The sequence below is a fragment of the Solanum verrucosum genome, unplaced genomic scaffold, assembly GCF_900185275.1.
Source record: "Solanum verrucosum unplaced genomic scaffold, falcon-dt-bn FXZP01000290.1, whole genome shotgun sequence".
Lineage (NCBI taxonomy): Eukaryota > Viridiplantae > Streptophyta > Magnoliopsida > Solanales > Solanaceae > Solanum > Solanum verrucosum.
Genome location: NW_026019929.1, coordinates 153184 through 169741, shown reverse-complemented (window position 1 = coordinate 169741; position 16558 = coordinate 153184). Strand labels below are relative to the sequence as shown.

Here is a 16558-nt window from a genome sequence, read left to right as displayed (position 1 = left end):
CAAGAGAAATGAATTAAATTATCCTTTTACCTAACAACTAGAGGGCCAGATTTCATTCAACATTAACCAGTTACAAGCATGTCACCATAAGCACAACAGGATATACGTAATTAATGTCTTTAGAATAAGTCAAATGGCAGATTGGGAACTGTTGATGGCATTACAGTGGTATGTCGATCTTTTGGTGGCATAGTGCTCATCAATAAACGGAAAAATCCACTATGACATGAAATTATATTCAGGAAACTTACCATTTACCACTGCTTGGCCATAGGTGCTTTGGTTAGAAATTGGAAGTCCATGTGCATCCTTGGAAGGTCTCTCAATATCAGGTATTTTCTTAATAGAAGACTTCCTCGGATGTAGGGGAGGTATCAAACCATGAGAACTACGCCTGTGAGGTGCTTTTTCTTCTTCTGCTGGTAGTATTAGAGGCTTGTGAAGAGAGGGCAATACCTCAGGAGTGTGTCTTCTTATGAGAGATGAGCCAAAGAATGAGCTTCCTAGCCGAGATAATGAAGGTGTTCCCAAGAAGTGAAGACTTGGAGATGGTACATTACTGTATAGATCCATAGATTGCCTACAAGAGGTACTTAAGATGATTAGAATTGGGAATTCAATGTACATAAGTGCCAAATTTCAATTCCTTGTCAAAGATTTACATATGATCCAGCATTGTTTTATATACATCATAGCAGTAATTTGATAACATATCAAATGGTCAATTATTTTAGAGACAGTACCAATATCTGGGAACTAAAGAAAACTCTCTAAAATATGAATCATTACATGAAGAGTGATCTGCTTTGTTATAGATCAACAGCAAATAAACTGTTGCTTGTATGACTGCCTAGAAGCAAGCTCCCCACACATCAGGCATCATTTTGAATAATTATTGAAGGAAAATTCAGTTTAAAGAGGTTATGCATTAGTTTTCTTGGTCTCTCAAGGATCCCAGTGATTGGCCATATGTCCTTGTTAGTTTCATTCTCCTTCGTGTGGTTTCCAAATTTAAACTCCTCAATTAAGATACTCTTCAGACAGGGTTTCGAAATCTTAGGCCATGTCACGCCACTATAACTATCAAATCCAACAATTTTAGTAGTAAAACTGGATTCCAATAGTTAGAATCAAAATCGTTCAGAAGGTTTTAGCTCCAAATATTCCAGGAAACTGAACATAAGATGGTTTCCATTACTCATTAATAATAAATTAATCCAATTTCACATGCTTACATCAATCAACATGAGAAAAAAAAACGAGATCCAAGGATAAATTAAGATATAAAACAATGTACCTGTAACTCTGTGGCCAAGCAGAGGTTAAGGAATTTGGTCGATTAGTTTCATCATCATTATTATCTTCATTTGAAAAATCAGATTCATTTCCTTCTTCTTCATTTTCATGTTTTTCCAAATGTTCATCATCCTCTTCCTCACTTTCTATGTAGAAACTCTGTTCAGATATGGAATTCTTCATATTTTATCTTCCAGAAACCTGCACATCAGTCATCTAATCAAAATCAAAAATCCAATTATTTCCACATCGAATCTTCATATACACACGTGCATGTGGACGTAAAAATGAGATGTAATATAAGAAAAACACACTCACACAAAAGGAAAATGAATCAGAAGCGAGATTTGAGAGATACTATCAACTTTTCAGGAACAGATCCGAATTCGCAGATTCTAGTAGAGTAGTAAAAAGGAAGTGAAAAGCTCTCCTTTATGTGAAAAGGCTTTTTCAATGCAAAATACTAATAATGCTGAGTTGACGGTAGCTAGATTTGATGTTCTATTTATACAATAGAGGCATATTTATTGCATATATGATATTGATGAGGATTGAGGAGAGAGAAAATGTGTGAATTTACTAATCATCTTCACAACTTGAGTCAGAACATTTTACAATCACAAACACCGCACCACCACTTGTATTTTGGTTTTTCTTTTGTCTTCTTAAATACTCTTCCATTCCTATTTACTTGTTCACTTTTGAATTGACACACCTATTAAAGAAAATAATTATTAATATGATAAGTTTACCATTTTACCCCTATTAATTATGAAGTGGATGAATTAATATTTTTTCAAAGTAATTAATAGAGGGTATAATAAGTAAAAAAAAATTGTCCTTTCTTGATTTGTCAAAATTGCCAAGTAATTAGGGACAACTATAAAAGAAAAAGTGGACAAGTAATTAGGGACAATTTTAAAATATAAACAACCCTTTAGACATAATATATAAATATGCATTTTTATTTGGTTTTAATAACATTTATGTCCTTCAATTTTGGGTGTGTATCAGTAAACAATTAAACTTCTATAAAATTGAATAAATAGACACACACGTTTGACGTGACATAATACATGTAGGATACAACATAAGACAAAAAATCATCATGTAGGACATCACTAGTGGCAGAGCGAGAATTTTTAATAAGGGGGTTCAAAATCTGTGAAGTAAACACACGAACTGGTGGAAGGGGGTTCAACGTCTATTATACATACCTAACAAATAATTTTAACCATGCATAAATTATAAATATTTTCCGCCACCGAACCCCCTAAGTATATGCTGCCTCCGGCCCTGGACGTCACATATGATGAATTTGTCTGTTTGTTCAATTTTATATAAGTTTAAGCGTTTACTTATACACATTCAAAGTTGAAAGACATAATGAAGCAAAGTTAAGAGACATATTTATAATAAAATAAAATAAAATAAAAAGAACCCTAATGAAGAGTGCATTTTTTTTCCCATAGATAGGATACTTTCATGTCATTATTTAGGTTTTGATCTCATTTAAATAAATTTGGCTGCAAGAACTAACACATCACCACAAGTTTGAATTGACGGACAGAGACTTACCTTAACTACAAATTTGGCAGATTAATTACCAAGATTTGGATATAAATTTTATGGTAATTTGGAAATAACTTATTCACAAATTTTAACATATTATTGAAAGTTTCGAATGGATTAATAAAGACTTTCGTGACCATGTGTATTATCAATTCATCAGAACTTTAGTACAAATTTTATCATCACATTGAAATTAACTTGTTCAATAATCATCGCAAATCACTAGGACTAGCACACAAATTTCACAAATACATTTTTGCTTGAAAATTACTCCAAATTCGATATCCTACTTTCAATAATTCCCTATAATCACTTAATTTTGTTTGTCTTTCAAAATTCACTCAACTTTGTCAATTTAACATCTCTAGTCTTTTTAGCTAAAACTGTAATTCTCAACCCAATTTAATAACGTGTAAATTATAATTTATTTAATTAGAAATTATTTGTAATTGCAAACATTTTTAAAAAAAAATAAAAAAACACAAATATATGTGATCTATCAATGTGGTATCTTTCTATTACAAACTTTTAATTATATTAGGAAAAATGTCTGAAATATATCTGAACTTTGATCCAAATTACTGTAGCAATCTCAAACTTTGGGCATGACCTATTTACCCTCTGCACTATTTAATAGTGTATTTTAAAGATATATAGGTGTCCACGTGGATATCATAAATATTGCATCATTATAAATAGTAACTTGTCCAGCTGGACACTTATATATCTTTAAATACATTATTAAATAGTGCAGGGGTAATAGGTCCTACACAAAGTTTAAGATTGTTACAACAATTTCGATTAAAGTTCGAATATATTTCAGACTTTTTTCCCATTATTTTATAAAGATTCACTAGTCAACAATAGTAATAACTAACTATTATTTCCTATAATCTCTCTTCACATTGAGTATACATATATTTTTTCCAAAAATAAAAAATAAGTCTTGTTTTATATATATAAAATATAAACTTATTAATCAAATTTTATACTTTAAAATATTGAAAACAGAAATCTCAAATTCTACTTTTTTGAATAATTTAAAATTTAAAATCATTATCCGGAATAACACATCAAAATGTCGTCTAAATGGCTTCTCAGACAACGCGCAAATGTAGCACTTTCATGAATGTTACAAGTTATGTCATTTTCAATGGGTCGAAGAAGAGAATTATAGCCACAAAATTATCCTTTTTGAATTCTCAAAACAATGAAAAGACAAAATAAGGAATTCGGCCTTTCGTTTGCGGCTTTGGACAACTCCCTTCTCTACTGAAATCACACTACATCACAATTAAGGGGTTAAAATCGAACGGAAAATATATTTGGCACGATACTTTTTTGGCACGATCTGGCATGATTTTATATTTTTGGGGTAAGGCTGTAATTTCTGAGGGATGGTAAGGGTGTTAAGGTAAATTCATTTTTTTGTTGTACCCAAAATGCCTCTAAAGTAAAACCACTTTTGAAACGTCTAAACCTATACTCTTTTCTTTTCAAATCACACTGCCCGAAATTTTTTTATTCTTTCCAATACTCTATTGAGATTTGATAGCATTATATTTCTACCAAATTTTTGGTCTTTCTCCATTATTCTTCATTTTAAAAGCTCTTAATTTTTATTTGAAAAATTCAATCAACTGCAATACTCTATTGAGAGCACTATATTTGTTCCAAATTTTTGGTCTTTCTCCATTTTTCTTCATTTTGCAACAGCTCACAATTTTCATTGATAATTTTCATTTCATGGGAAAGTACGTCTATGTTGTTTTCAAGGGTAAAAAACAAAGTATATATTCAAGTTGACAAGAATGTGCAAATTTGACCATTTGGAGTTAGCGATAGTTTATACCGAAAATACAAGAATTATGATGATGTTGTGCAAGCTTTAGAAGATTGAAATATTCGAACATATGGAGTGAAATTAAGCTACGAAACTACTGGGATTAATGTTGTAATTCTGTGCATGTGGATGAAAAGAGGTTGTTAGCTAATGAACAATATGTACTTATGTTAGCAATGTTTTTTGTTGGAGTTGTTGTTGGAAAATCAATGAAAGATTAATTATATGTGTATTTGGATTGGACTTTTTTTTTTTGGATTTGTCATGATATTTTGAATTGGACCTGTCAACATAAGTACTTTTATTTACTAATTTAGACAGTAATTTATAAAGAATAAATAAATTATGTTTCGTGATTATAATCGAATGCTATTGCAGTGCGAATGATTAAAGCTTAAACGATTAGTCCATAGATCATGAGTTTGAGTCTAGGTTAGATCCCCGTTTTAGTTATTTTTTTTAAAACAACTCTCTTTGTAGGTTTGGGGATTTCAATAATTCTTAATTTCTTATTTTTTTTGGGTAAAAAAGAGTGTAAAAGTTTATATTTGGATCCTTTTTAGAACCAATGTTGATTTTTCTTTAGTATAAGTCAAGTGATTATGATGAAAATAAACGTAAATGATATAATGTTCTATGAGTGATACTCCTTCACAAATACAAGTCAATTGAATGTGATGAATATAATCGTGACCAAGATAATATTGGGTATATATCTTAATACAAAGAATTATGCTATATCTCAACCTTTGATCAATTTATTTTCACATTTTAGGGGTGATTACACTATATTTATTTATAAATTGCCTAGTTATATTGATTAAATAACTAATATGAAAAGAATACCTAGCTTTCGTTTCATGATTATGATCGAATGCTATTGCAGCGCGAATGGTTAAAGCTTAAACGATTAGTACGCAGGTCACGAGTTTGAGTCTTGGTTAGGTCCCCCATTTTAGTTAATTTTTTTAAAACAACTCTCTTTGTAGGTTTGGGGATTTCAATAATTTTAAATTTCTTATTTTTTTTTTGGTAAAAAAGAGTGTAAAAGTTTATATTTGGATCCTTTTACAACCAATGTTGATTTTCCTTTATAAGTCAACTGATTATGATGAAAATAAACCTAACAAATATATTATTCTACGAGTGATGCTCCTTCGCAAATACAAGTCAATTGAATGTGATGAATATAATCGTGACCAAGATATAATTGGGTATATATCTTAATACAAAAAATTATGCTATATCTCAACCTTTGCTCAATTTATTTTCACATTTTAGGGGTGATTAGACTATATTTATTTGTAATATCTTATTTATAAATTGCCTAGTAATATTCATTAAATAACTGATATGAAAAGAATACTTAGCTTTTGTTTCGTGATTATGAATAATGCTATTGCAACGCGAATGGTTAAAGCTTAAATGATTAGTCCATAGGTCACGAGTTTGAGTCTAGGTTAGGTCCCCCATTTTAGTATAAGTCAAATGATTATGATGAAAATAAACGTAACAAATATATTATTCTATGAGTGATGCTCCTTCACAAATACAAGTCAATTGAATGTGATGAATATAATCGTGACCAATATATAATTGGGTATATATCTTGATAAAAATAATTATGCTATATCTCAACCTTTGCTCAATTTATTTTCACATTTTAGGGGTGATTAGACTATATTTATTTGTAATATCTTATTTATAAATTACCTAGTTATATTTATTAAATAACTGATATGAAAAGAATACCTAGCTTTCGTTTTGTGATTATGAATGAATGCTATTGTAGCGTGAATGGTTAAAGCTTAAACGATTAGTCCATAGGTCACGAGTTTGAGTCTAGGTTAGGTCCCCCATTTTAGTTAGTTTTTTAAAAACAACTCTCTTTGTAGGTTTGGGGATTTCAATAATTTTAAATTTCTTAATATTTTTTTGGTAAAAAAGAGTGTAAAAGTTTATATTTGGACCCTTTTTACAACCAATGTAACAGATATATTACTCTATGAGTGATGCTCCTTCCCAAATACAGGTCAATTGAATGTGATGAATATAATTGTGACCAAGATATAATTGGGTATATATCTTAATACAAATAATTATGTTATATCTCAACCTTTGCTCAATTTATTTTCACATTTTAGGGGTGATTAGACTATATTTATTTGTAATATATTATTTATAAATTGCCTAGTTATATTCATTAAATAACTGATATGAAAAGAATACCTAGCTTTCATTTCGTGATTATGAACGAATGCTATTGAAGCTATCACGACCCAGGGATACCCCCTAGACGTAACACAACGTACTTGACTCCGAAGGGGTCGCATACAAGCCCTTAGCATAATCATAAACATAAGTCATAGAATAATGTGGAAAAATTAAAACTTTTACAATTGAAGTCAACTTCTCTTCCATAAACGAAAATAGAATGTAGACTTTGTTTCAATCACCATCTTAGTACAATATAGAGTACAAATAGGGTCAAAAAGCCCTTTACATCAACAAAGTCTCAAAATAGGGAATACAATAGAAACTAAGAAATGATAACATCTTGTCCTCGAACTTGAGGACTCACCAAGCCTAGGGAATTGTCGACCCAAGCTTCACTTGAAGTAAGAAGTGTGTCTCAACGACCGGAACCGACACTCATGGTAAAAAGTAGAAATATGGGTTAGCAAATAAAGTACTAAGTGTGGAAGCCATGCACAAAATCATTGAAATATGCATAAAACAAACATTTGGTTGAAATCTTGCCTTTATCAAGTTTGAAAACCAATATGCACATTTATGAAGAAACATATGTCATACCAACATACAAGCAACCCAAAGTCATACTAGTACAATGCAAAGGTAAAGTCCCATAACCCTACCAAATATTAAGTACCACACTTAGATTACCAACAACATACATATCTTACTTTTGGTTCATTCATAACCAACATACACAAGTAAGGAGACATTCATGATCATAATTTGTAACAAGTAAAGTTAACCTTAACATTCATACATAACATATATACATAATTCATCAGTCTTCATAACATACGAGAACCTAACCATAACTTCCCTTAAAGTCTACTTGTGCAATGTATGGGTGAAAACCCAAACCCTCACTCATACCAAGTACTACCTCTTAAGAAGTCATAATTAAAGTCCATATTCTTATTATAGTTCATATTCGTATCATATAGGGAAATTAACCTCAACCGACATAGACCATGTGAGTGACATGGAATTCGGTGTTCTACCCCCACACCTAAAAGAGGTGTCCTACTTGCCTAAGATAGGACATACATATTAGGTTCTAGGTGGATCCAATAGCTAAGTCCTATGTGGGCACATAGTTATGTGATATGGAGATTGCTTCTAGAAACCCTCACTCTAACGTGGAGGCTTCCATCTCATGAGACACTGTAATGTGAACCCCCCTACTAGTGTGAAGAAACCCATCTCATATTCATATTCACTCGGTGCTAAGCATAATTCCCTTTAAAAGTCACATTAAGTTGTTTCTTAAGTTTAGGTTCATAAAAGAATGCACTAGGCACTCAAACCAACATACATCATAATAGCTCAAGATTCATTAGAGTGAGAATGTCCTTTCAACCTTAGAATCATCAACATGTGAGTAAACCTTTCACATTATATTCGTAGTGTGTAACCTTTCATTCAACACAATAAGACTATCATAGTCATAACATGTTGTACATAGTCATATCATATCGTACATAGTCATATCATATCGTACATAGTCATGTGTAAGGGTATAGGGAAGAAGGATCTTGCATCAGTACCACAATATACACAATAACTAAACACCTCCACCTTTCAAGTGGATGAACAAGCTTAGCATAAACATACATACATACTTTATCAACATTTATAAACCCTAGTCATTGCCCTTCAAAGCTAAGAATCAAGATCAACCCTAACTTCAAGAATTACATCACTAGATAGGGGAATTTCAAGATTCAATAACATAATAAACATTGACAAGCTTACATGATCAATCAAACCATACCCTAGTTCATAATTTAAGAAGAAGGGGAAATAATGGGTCCAAGGAGATTTTCATCAAAATTCAACAATACTTCAACATTCCCATCATAAATCATCATAATCAATCATAATAAACCATAATTAAATAATGGAAAACGTTTTGGAAGAAAACCCATGTTGTAGATTGAAAACTATATATTTGGGGGATTTGAAAACATAATTTGAAGGGGCTTCTTGGGTGATAGCTACCCAAGAATGAAAATCATCCATTCCTCAAGTAAGAATCTCCAAAAAATTTGGGGAAGAACCTTGAAAATCTACAAACCCTATCTCCAATGGCTTCTTCTTCTTCCTTGAACTTAGAGAGAGAACTATTGAGAGAGGAGAGGATTTGGGGGAATTATTTGGGTGTTGTGAATTAGTGAGTAAAAATGGGTGAATTTGACTTAAAAACAATATATATACTACCCCTAAAAATACCCAAAACACCCCCACTTAAATTGACTTAAAAAGGAATTGACTTAAAAGTCCTCATTTAATTGTCCCCCGTCAGGGACCACAACCACCTCCACGAGCCGTGGTGTGGACCACGACCCATGGTCCCCCTCGTGGAGTTGGGGAAGTAGCCACCAATTTGGAGCACAATGATCCTTTGGCCAAGTCACTTTCACGGGAACCTTCACGTGCCGTGAAGTAGACCACAACTCGTGGTCCTGCCCGTGAAGGGCAGTAGCTACGCTTCCTCATACCCCCAAGCCCTCATGCCCAAGTCTCCTTTATGGAGGGCTCCACGAGCTGTGGTCAAGACCACGAGCCGTGGTCAAGACCATGAGCCGTGGTCCCTTCCGTGAAGTTGAGGCAGTGGCTTGGTTTTGGGTGGCCATTTTTCCCAAGGCCAAGTGAAGTCCACCACCCTCTTCATGAGCCATGGAGTGGACCATGACTCGTGGTCCCTCTCGTGAGGGTGGGGCAGAGTGCTTATAGCTAGGGGCTGTCTTGGGCTTTGGCCTTGGCTTGGCCCCTTTGCCTTGGCACTAGCCCCTTGGTCTTGACTCAAATACCCCTTTTTAACCTTAATTGACTTCCAAAAATTCAAGAAGTCATTTTACGACTTTTAACTTTACGTTTTGGCTCTAGTTTAACCTGTCATTTTTTCTGGGGTGTTACATTATCTCCCTTTTGGGAACATTCGTCCTCGAATGATGATTTAGACACCTTACGAAAGTAACGACTCAAGACTAGCAGCCCAACAAGCATGCAATATAACAAAAATGCACAATTCATAGCAGGAAACATCAACTCCACCTCAAGACATAATCAATGCAATCACAAGGAAGTTGGAAACTACATCTACAACCCATCATGCACTAGGTTCATCAATTCACATAAACATGGGAGGAACTACCTTCTCCAACTCAAAGCAAGCTCAACAACAACAATATAGAGCCAACATAACATTTCACCAAAAACCATAGCTAAGCATGTTCATCAATTCACCTCATGAAGTCAAATATGAAATCATCATACAAGAATGCAATTCAACATGAGGTACATACAAAACATGAAAACTCAAGTTATGCTAAATATGAATTCTCACAAGAAAATGCACACCATAAGAAAATCATAAAGGACACTTATAACACATATGACTTCCAAAATATCAAACTCAAGAAACTACTTACCTCAACTTGGAATAGGAGTAGAAGGAAAAAGATGAGGATAACAGGACTTCATATCGGCCTCGGCCTTCCATGTAGCACCCTCAACTAAGTGATTCCTCCATAAAACCTTAACCAAAGCTACTTCTTTGTTTCTTAACCTTTTCATTTGCCGGTCCAAAATCTCAATCGGGACTTCTTCATAAGAAGGGTTCTCATCCACTCCTAAACCCTCTAAAGAAAGGATGGATACCGGATCACCAATGCACTTCTTGAGCATGGAAACATGAAACACCGGGTGGACCGAAGCTAACTCAGTTGACAAGTCTAATTCATAAACAACCTTCCCTATGCGCTTCAAGATTTGATATGGGCCCACGTACCGGGGACTTAGTTTCCCCTTCGTACCTAATCTCATCACACCTTTCATAGGTGAGATTTTCAAGTAGACCCAATCACCAATCTCAAATTCTAGATCCCTCTTTCTAACGTCGGCATAAGACTTTTGCCGACTTTGGGCCATCTTCAACCTCTCTCTAATGAGGCGGACCTTTTCAATGGCCTCATAGACTAACTCGGGACCAAGTAGAGCAACTTCACCTACCTCAAACCACCCAACCGGAAATCACACCTCTTGCCATACAATGCTTCAAACGATGCCATGGCAATACTTGTGTGGTAACTATTGTTGTAGGCAAACTGAATCAATGGAAGATGGTCATCCCAACTACCCTTGAAGTCAATCACACATTTCCTCAACATGTCCTCTAAAGTTTGAATGGTGCATTTCGCTTGACCATCCGTTTGAGGGTGAAAAGCGGTACTAAGCTTGACATTGGTACCAAGCCCTTTTTGGAATGCCTTCCAAAAGTGTGAAGTAAATTGAGCACCCCGATCCAAAATGATAGATAAGGGAACCCGATGCAACTTCACTATCTCATTGATGTATAACTTGGCATAGTCTTCCGCCGAATAAGAAACCTTGACGGGAATAAAGTGGGTGGATTTTTTCATTCTATCAACAATGACCCAAATAGAATCATGTTGCCTTCGAGTACGAGGAAACCCCACAACAAAGTCCATATTCACATCCTCCCACTTCCAAGTGGAAATATTTATATATTGGGACAATCCTCCCAGCTTTTGGTGTTCGGCCTTAACTTGTTGACAAATCGGACATTTGGCCACAAAACCCACTATATCCTTCTTCATAAAATTCCACCAATAGACTTCTCGTAGGTCACGGTACATCTTGGTGGCTCCCGAATAAATAGAATACCGCCAACCATGAGCCTATTCTAGAATTTTCTCTCTTAAACCATTAACGTCTGGAACACATAATCTACCTTGGTACTTAAGCACCCCATCTCCCCCTTGGGAGAAAGCCTCAATGAACTTGTTGAGTAACGATTCTTTCAACTCCATTAATATAGGATCAAGGTGTTGCTTGGACTTCACATCAACCACAAATGAAGTTTCGGAACCATGATGAACCATGACCCCACCCTTGGTGGAATCCACTAGTCGGACACCTAACCGGGCCAACCTATGTACATCACGAACTAACTCCTTCTTCTCATCTTCTACATATGCCACACTATTTATGGACATTCAACTTAGAGCATCGGAAACTACATTGGCCTTGCCGGGGTGGTAAATGACACTCATATCATAATCTTTCGAAAGTTCTAACTACCTTATTTGTTGGAGATTCAAGTCTTTTTGGGTGAAAACATATTGGAGACTCTTGTGGTCGGTGAACACATCAACATGCACCCCATATAGGTAGTGTCTCTATATTTTCAAAGCAAATACCACCGTTGCCAACTCGAGATCATGAGTCGAATAGTTCTTCTCATGTCTCTTGAGTTGCCTTGAGGCATAGGCAATTACTTTCCCACGTTGCATAAGGACACATCCTAGACCCACTCGAGAAGCGTCACAATACACTACCAACTCATCGATACCCTCCGGCAAGGTCAAAATCGGAGCGGAGGTGAGTTTGTCTTTCAATTCTTGGAAGCTTTTCTCAGAAGCTTTCGACCACACAAATTTGGCCTTCTTTTGGGTTAAGGCCGTCAATGGAGATGCAATAGAGGAGAAACCCTCAACAAACCTCCTATAGTATCCGGCTAAACCCAAAAAGCTTCTAATATCGGTAGGAGTTAGAGGTCTAGGCCAACCTTTGACCGGATCCGTCTTCTTCAGATCTACCTCAATCCCCTTGCTCGATACAATATGACCAAGGAAGACAACCGACCTTAGCCAAAACTCACATTTGCTAAACTTAGCATATAATTGGTTATCCTTGAGGACTTGTAACACAACCCTCAAATGGTCCATATGGCCACTCTCACTCTTAGAATAGATCAAGATATCGTCTATAAACACAATGACAAACATGTCGAGATAATTTCAAAAAACCCTATTCATAAGGTCCATAAAAGTCGCCAGGGCGTTGGTTCGACCAAATGACATCACAAGGAACTCATAATGCCCATATCTAGTTCGAAATGCCGTCTCCGAAATATCAACCCCTCTAACTTTTAGTTGATGGTAACCCTAACGAAGATCAATCTTGGAGAAATAGTTAGCCCTTTGAAGTTGATCAAACAAATCGTCGATTCTAGGGAGAGGATACTTATTCTTTATAGTCACTTTGTTCAATTGATGGTAGTCTATACACATTCTAAGGGACCCATCTTTATTCTTTACAAACAATACCGGAGCACCCCATGGAGATATGTTTGGTTGAATAAAGCCCTTGTCTAACAAGTCCTTGAGTTGCTCCTTCAATTCTTTCAATTCGGCCAGAGCTATTCTATAAGGAGGGATGGATATGGGTTGTGTATCCGACAAAAGATCAATGACAAAGTCTATTTCCCATTCAAGAGGAATGCCAAGCAAGTCATCGGGAAAGACTTCTGGAAACTCACTCACCACGGGGACCGACTCTAACGAAGGGACCTTAGACTCAACATCCATAACCCTAACAATATGATACATGCACCCTTTGGAGATCATTTTCCTAGCTTCTAGATATGAAACAAATTGACCTCTAGGAATATAATTCCCCCCTTTCCACTCTAAAATTGGCTACTTTGGAAATTGCAATTTGACCACTCGGGTCCTACAATCTGTAGAAGCGTAACATGCATGCAACCAATCCATGCCCAAAATTGCATCAAAATCATGCATGTCTAATTCTACCAAATCTACCAAAGTGACTTTATGAGACAAAGAAATAGGACAACTCATATAGACTCTTCTTGCCACTACTGAGTCACCAATCGGGATAGATACCGAAAAAGGTTCTTCTAACACATCGGGGAGCATTTCAAATTTGATAGCCACAAAAGGTGTAATAAATGACAAGTCAAACCGGGGTCTAATAATGCATAAACATAAATGGAAAAGACTTGCAACATACCCGTTACAACATTCGGAGGGCTCTCTTGGTCACCTCGTGATTGGAGAACATAGAAGCGGTTCTTTTTCGGAGCATCATAATTTGAGCCACTTGGAGGGACTTGCTTGCCCTCTTTCCCTTGAACCTTTAGCATAGGACAATCTCCCTTCATATGACCATTCTTCCCACAATTAAAGCAAACATCTGTGCCAAGTAGGCACTTGCCTTCATGCTTCTTACCACACTTTGCACAATTAGGCCTATCAACATAAGAGCTACCACTATTACCTCCTTGTGTCTTAGGGTTAGACACCCTATCTTTGTTGATCCTTGGAGTTCTAGAGGATCTTTGGTTGGAAAACCTCTTCTTGAACCTTGGTTTACCTTGAACCTCAAATTTTGCCTTGGAATAATTTCCATCATCGGACCTTGCCCTCTTTACCTCTCTATTCTTCTTCCTAAGCCTTGTCTCCTCAACTTGTTGAGCATATACCATTAGTCGTGAAATGTCCATATTGTCATGAAGCCTTGCCGCATGACATTCTTCCTCAATTGAGTCGGACATAGCCATCACAAACCGGCTCATTTCATCTCTAGGATTAGACACCAAAGACGGGGCGTATTTGGACAACTTAGTGAATTTCAAGGAGTATTCTTGAACACTCATCCCTCCTTGACGGAGGTTGATGAACTCTTCAACTTTGGCTTCCCTCTTCTCACAGGGAAAGAATCTATCAAGGAACGCTTTCTTGAATACTTCCCAACTTATGGGACCCGCCCTTATAGGCTTATTATCTTTCCATTGCGCATACCATACTTGGGCCACATCTTTCAATTGATACCTGGCTAATTCAGCTTTCTCAATGGAAGTCACCCCCATAACATCAACTATCTTGTAGACCTATTCCACAAACTCTTGAGGATCTTCATTCACCTTGGAGCCAAAGCACATAAGAGGGCTCATTCTTGTGAAGTAACTCAAACTTGAGGCCATGATGCTCACATTAGGATTAACACGGGGCACAAATTCCCTATTTACATGAGCCGTCATGGCTTGGGCTTGAGTTGTCACAGCTTGTGCTTGTGCCATCATGACTTGAGTCAATGTTTGGAGAGCTGCCCTTATTTCCACATTAGTCATAGCTCCTTCATCATTAGGAACTTGAGGATCTTGAGGAGCTTGGGGAGGAAATACCTCATTGACATTATCCTCTTGTGTTCTCTTTGCAATCCCTCTTCTTGTATTCATTGCTTATAATCAAAAGAGAAGGGTTAGAAAAAGGCCTTCATAGAGTTAGGACTCCAAAGCATGACTAAATAGTAATGAAAGAAGGGAAAGTCCCTAAACATCTTATAGCCTCTCATTCATAAGTGTGGCGCGCTTCACACTCATGAACAATACTTTACTAGACGTGGTTCATGAGACATCAATCCTAAAATCATTCTAAACCTTGTGCTCTAATTACCAAGTTTGTCACGACCAAGGGGTCCCCTTAGCGTAACACGACGTACTTGACCCTGAAGGGGTCGCATACAAGCCCTTAGCATAATCATAAACATAAGTCATAGAATAATGCAGAAAAATTAAAACTTTTACAATTGAAGTCAACTTCTCTTCCATAAACGAAAATAGAATCTAAACTTTGTCTCAATCACCATCTTAGAACAATATAGAGTACAAATAGGGTCAAAAATCCCTTTACATCAACAAAGTCTCAAAATAGGAAATACAATAGAAACTAAGAAATGATAACATCCTGTCCTTAAACTTGAGGACTCACTAAGCATAGGGAATAGTCGACCCAAGCTTCACATGAAGTAAGAAGTGTGTCTCAACGATTGGAACCTACACTCATAGTAAAAAGTAGAAATATGGGTTAGCACATAAAGTACTAAGTATGGAAGCCATGCACAAAATCATTTAAATATGCATAAAAGGGACATTTGGTTGAAATCATGCCTTTATTAAGTTTGGAAACCAATATGCACATTTATGAAGAAACATATGTCATACCAACATATAAGCAACCCAAAGTCATACTAGTACAATGCAAAGGTAAAGTCCCATAACCCTACCAAATGCTAAGTACCACACTTAGATTACCAACAACATAGATATCTTACCTCTGGTTCATCCATAAGCAACATACATAACTAAGGAGACATTCTTGATCATAATTGGTAACAAGTAAAGTTAACCTTAACATTCATACATAACATAAATACATAATTCATAAGTCTTCATAACATACGAGAACCTAACCATAACTTACCTTAAAGTGCACTTGTGTTATGTATGAGTGAAGTCCCATACCCTCAGTCATACCAAGTAATACCTCTTAAGAAGTCATAATTAAAGTCCATGTTCTTATCATAGTTCACATTCGTATCATATAGGGAAATTAACCTCAACCGACATAGACCATGTGAGTGACATGGAATCCGGTGTTCTACCCCCACATCAAAAAGAGGTGTCCTACTTTCCTAAGGTAGGATTTACATATTAGCTTCTAGGTGGATCCACAAGCTAAGTCGTATGTGGGCACATAGTAATGGGATATGGAGATTGCTTCTAGAAACCTTCACTCTAACGTGGAGGCTTCCATCTTATGAGACACCATAATGTGAACCCCCTACTAGTGTGAAGGAACCCATCCCATATTCATATCCACTCGGTGCTAAGCATAATTCCCTTTAAAAGTCACATTAAGTCTTTTCTTAAGTTTAGGTTCATAAAAGAATGCACTAGGCACTCAAACCAACATACATCACAAT

At 35.8% G+C, this 16558-nt stretch overlaps 1 protein-coding gene across 1 annotated transcript in view; it reads right to left on the bottom strand.

Moving 5' to 3' along the window:
* The window catches only part of LOC125827819 (amino acid transporter AVT1C-like), a 32474-nt gene extending 30716 nt beyond the window's left edge, over positions 1-1758 (bottom strand). Inside the window, exons 1-3 of the mRNA XM_049507177.1 lie at positions 1615-1758; positions 1298-1497; positions 252-580 (exon numbers count right to left, since the gene is read on the bottom strand). Coding sequence (XP_049363134.1) covers positions 252-580; positions 1298-1479 — 511 coding nt within the window. The 5' untranslated portion in view covers positions 1480-1497; positions 1615-1758. The remainder of the gene's footprint in view (positions 1-251; positions 581-1297; positions 1498-1614) is intronic.
* Between the last annotated feature and the right edge of the window lie 14800 nt (positions 1759-16558).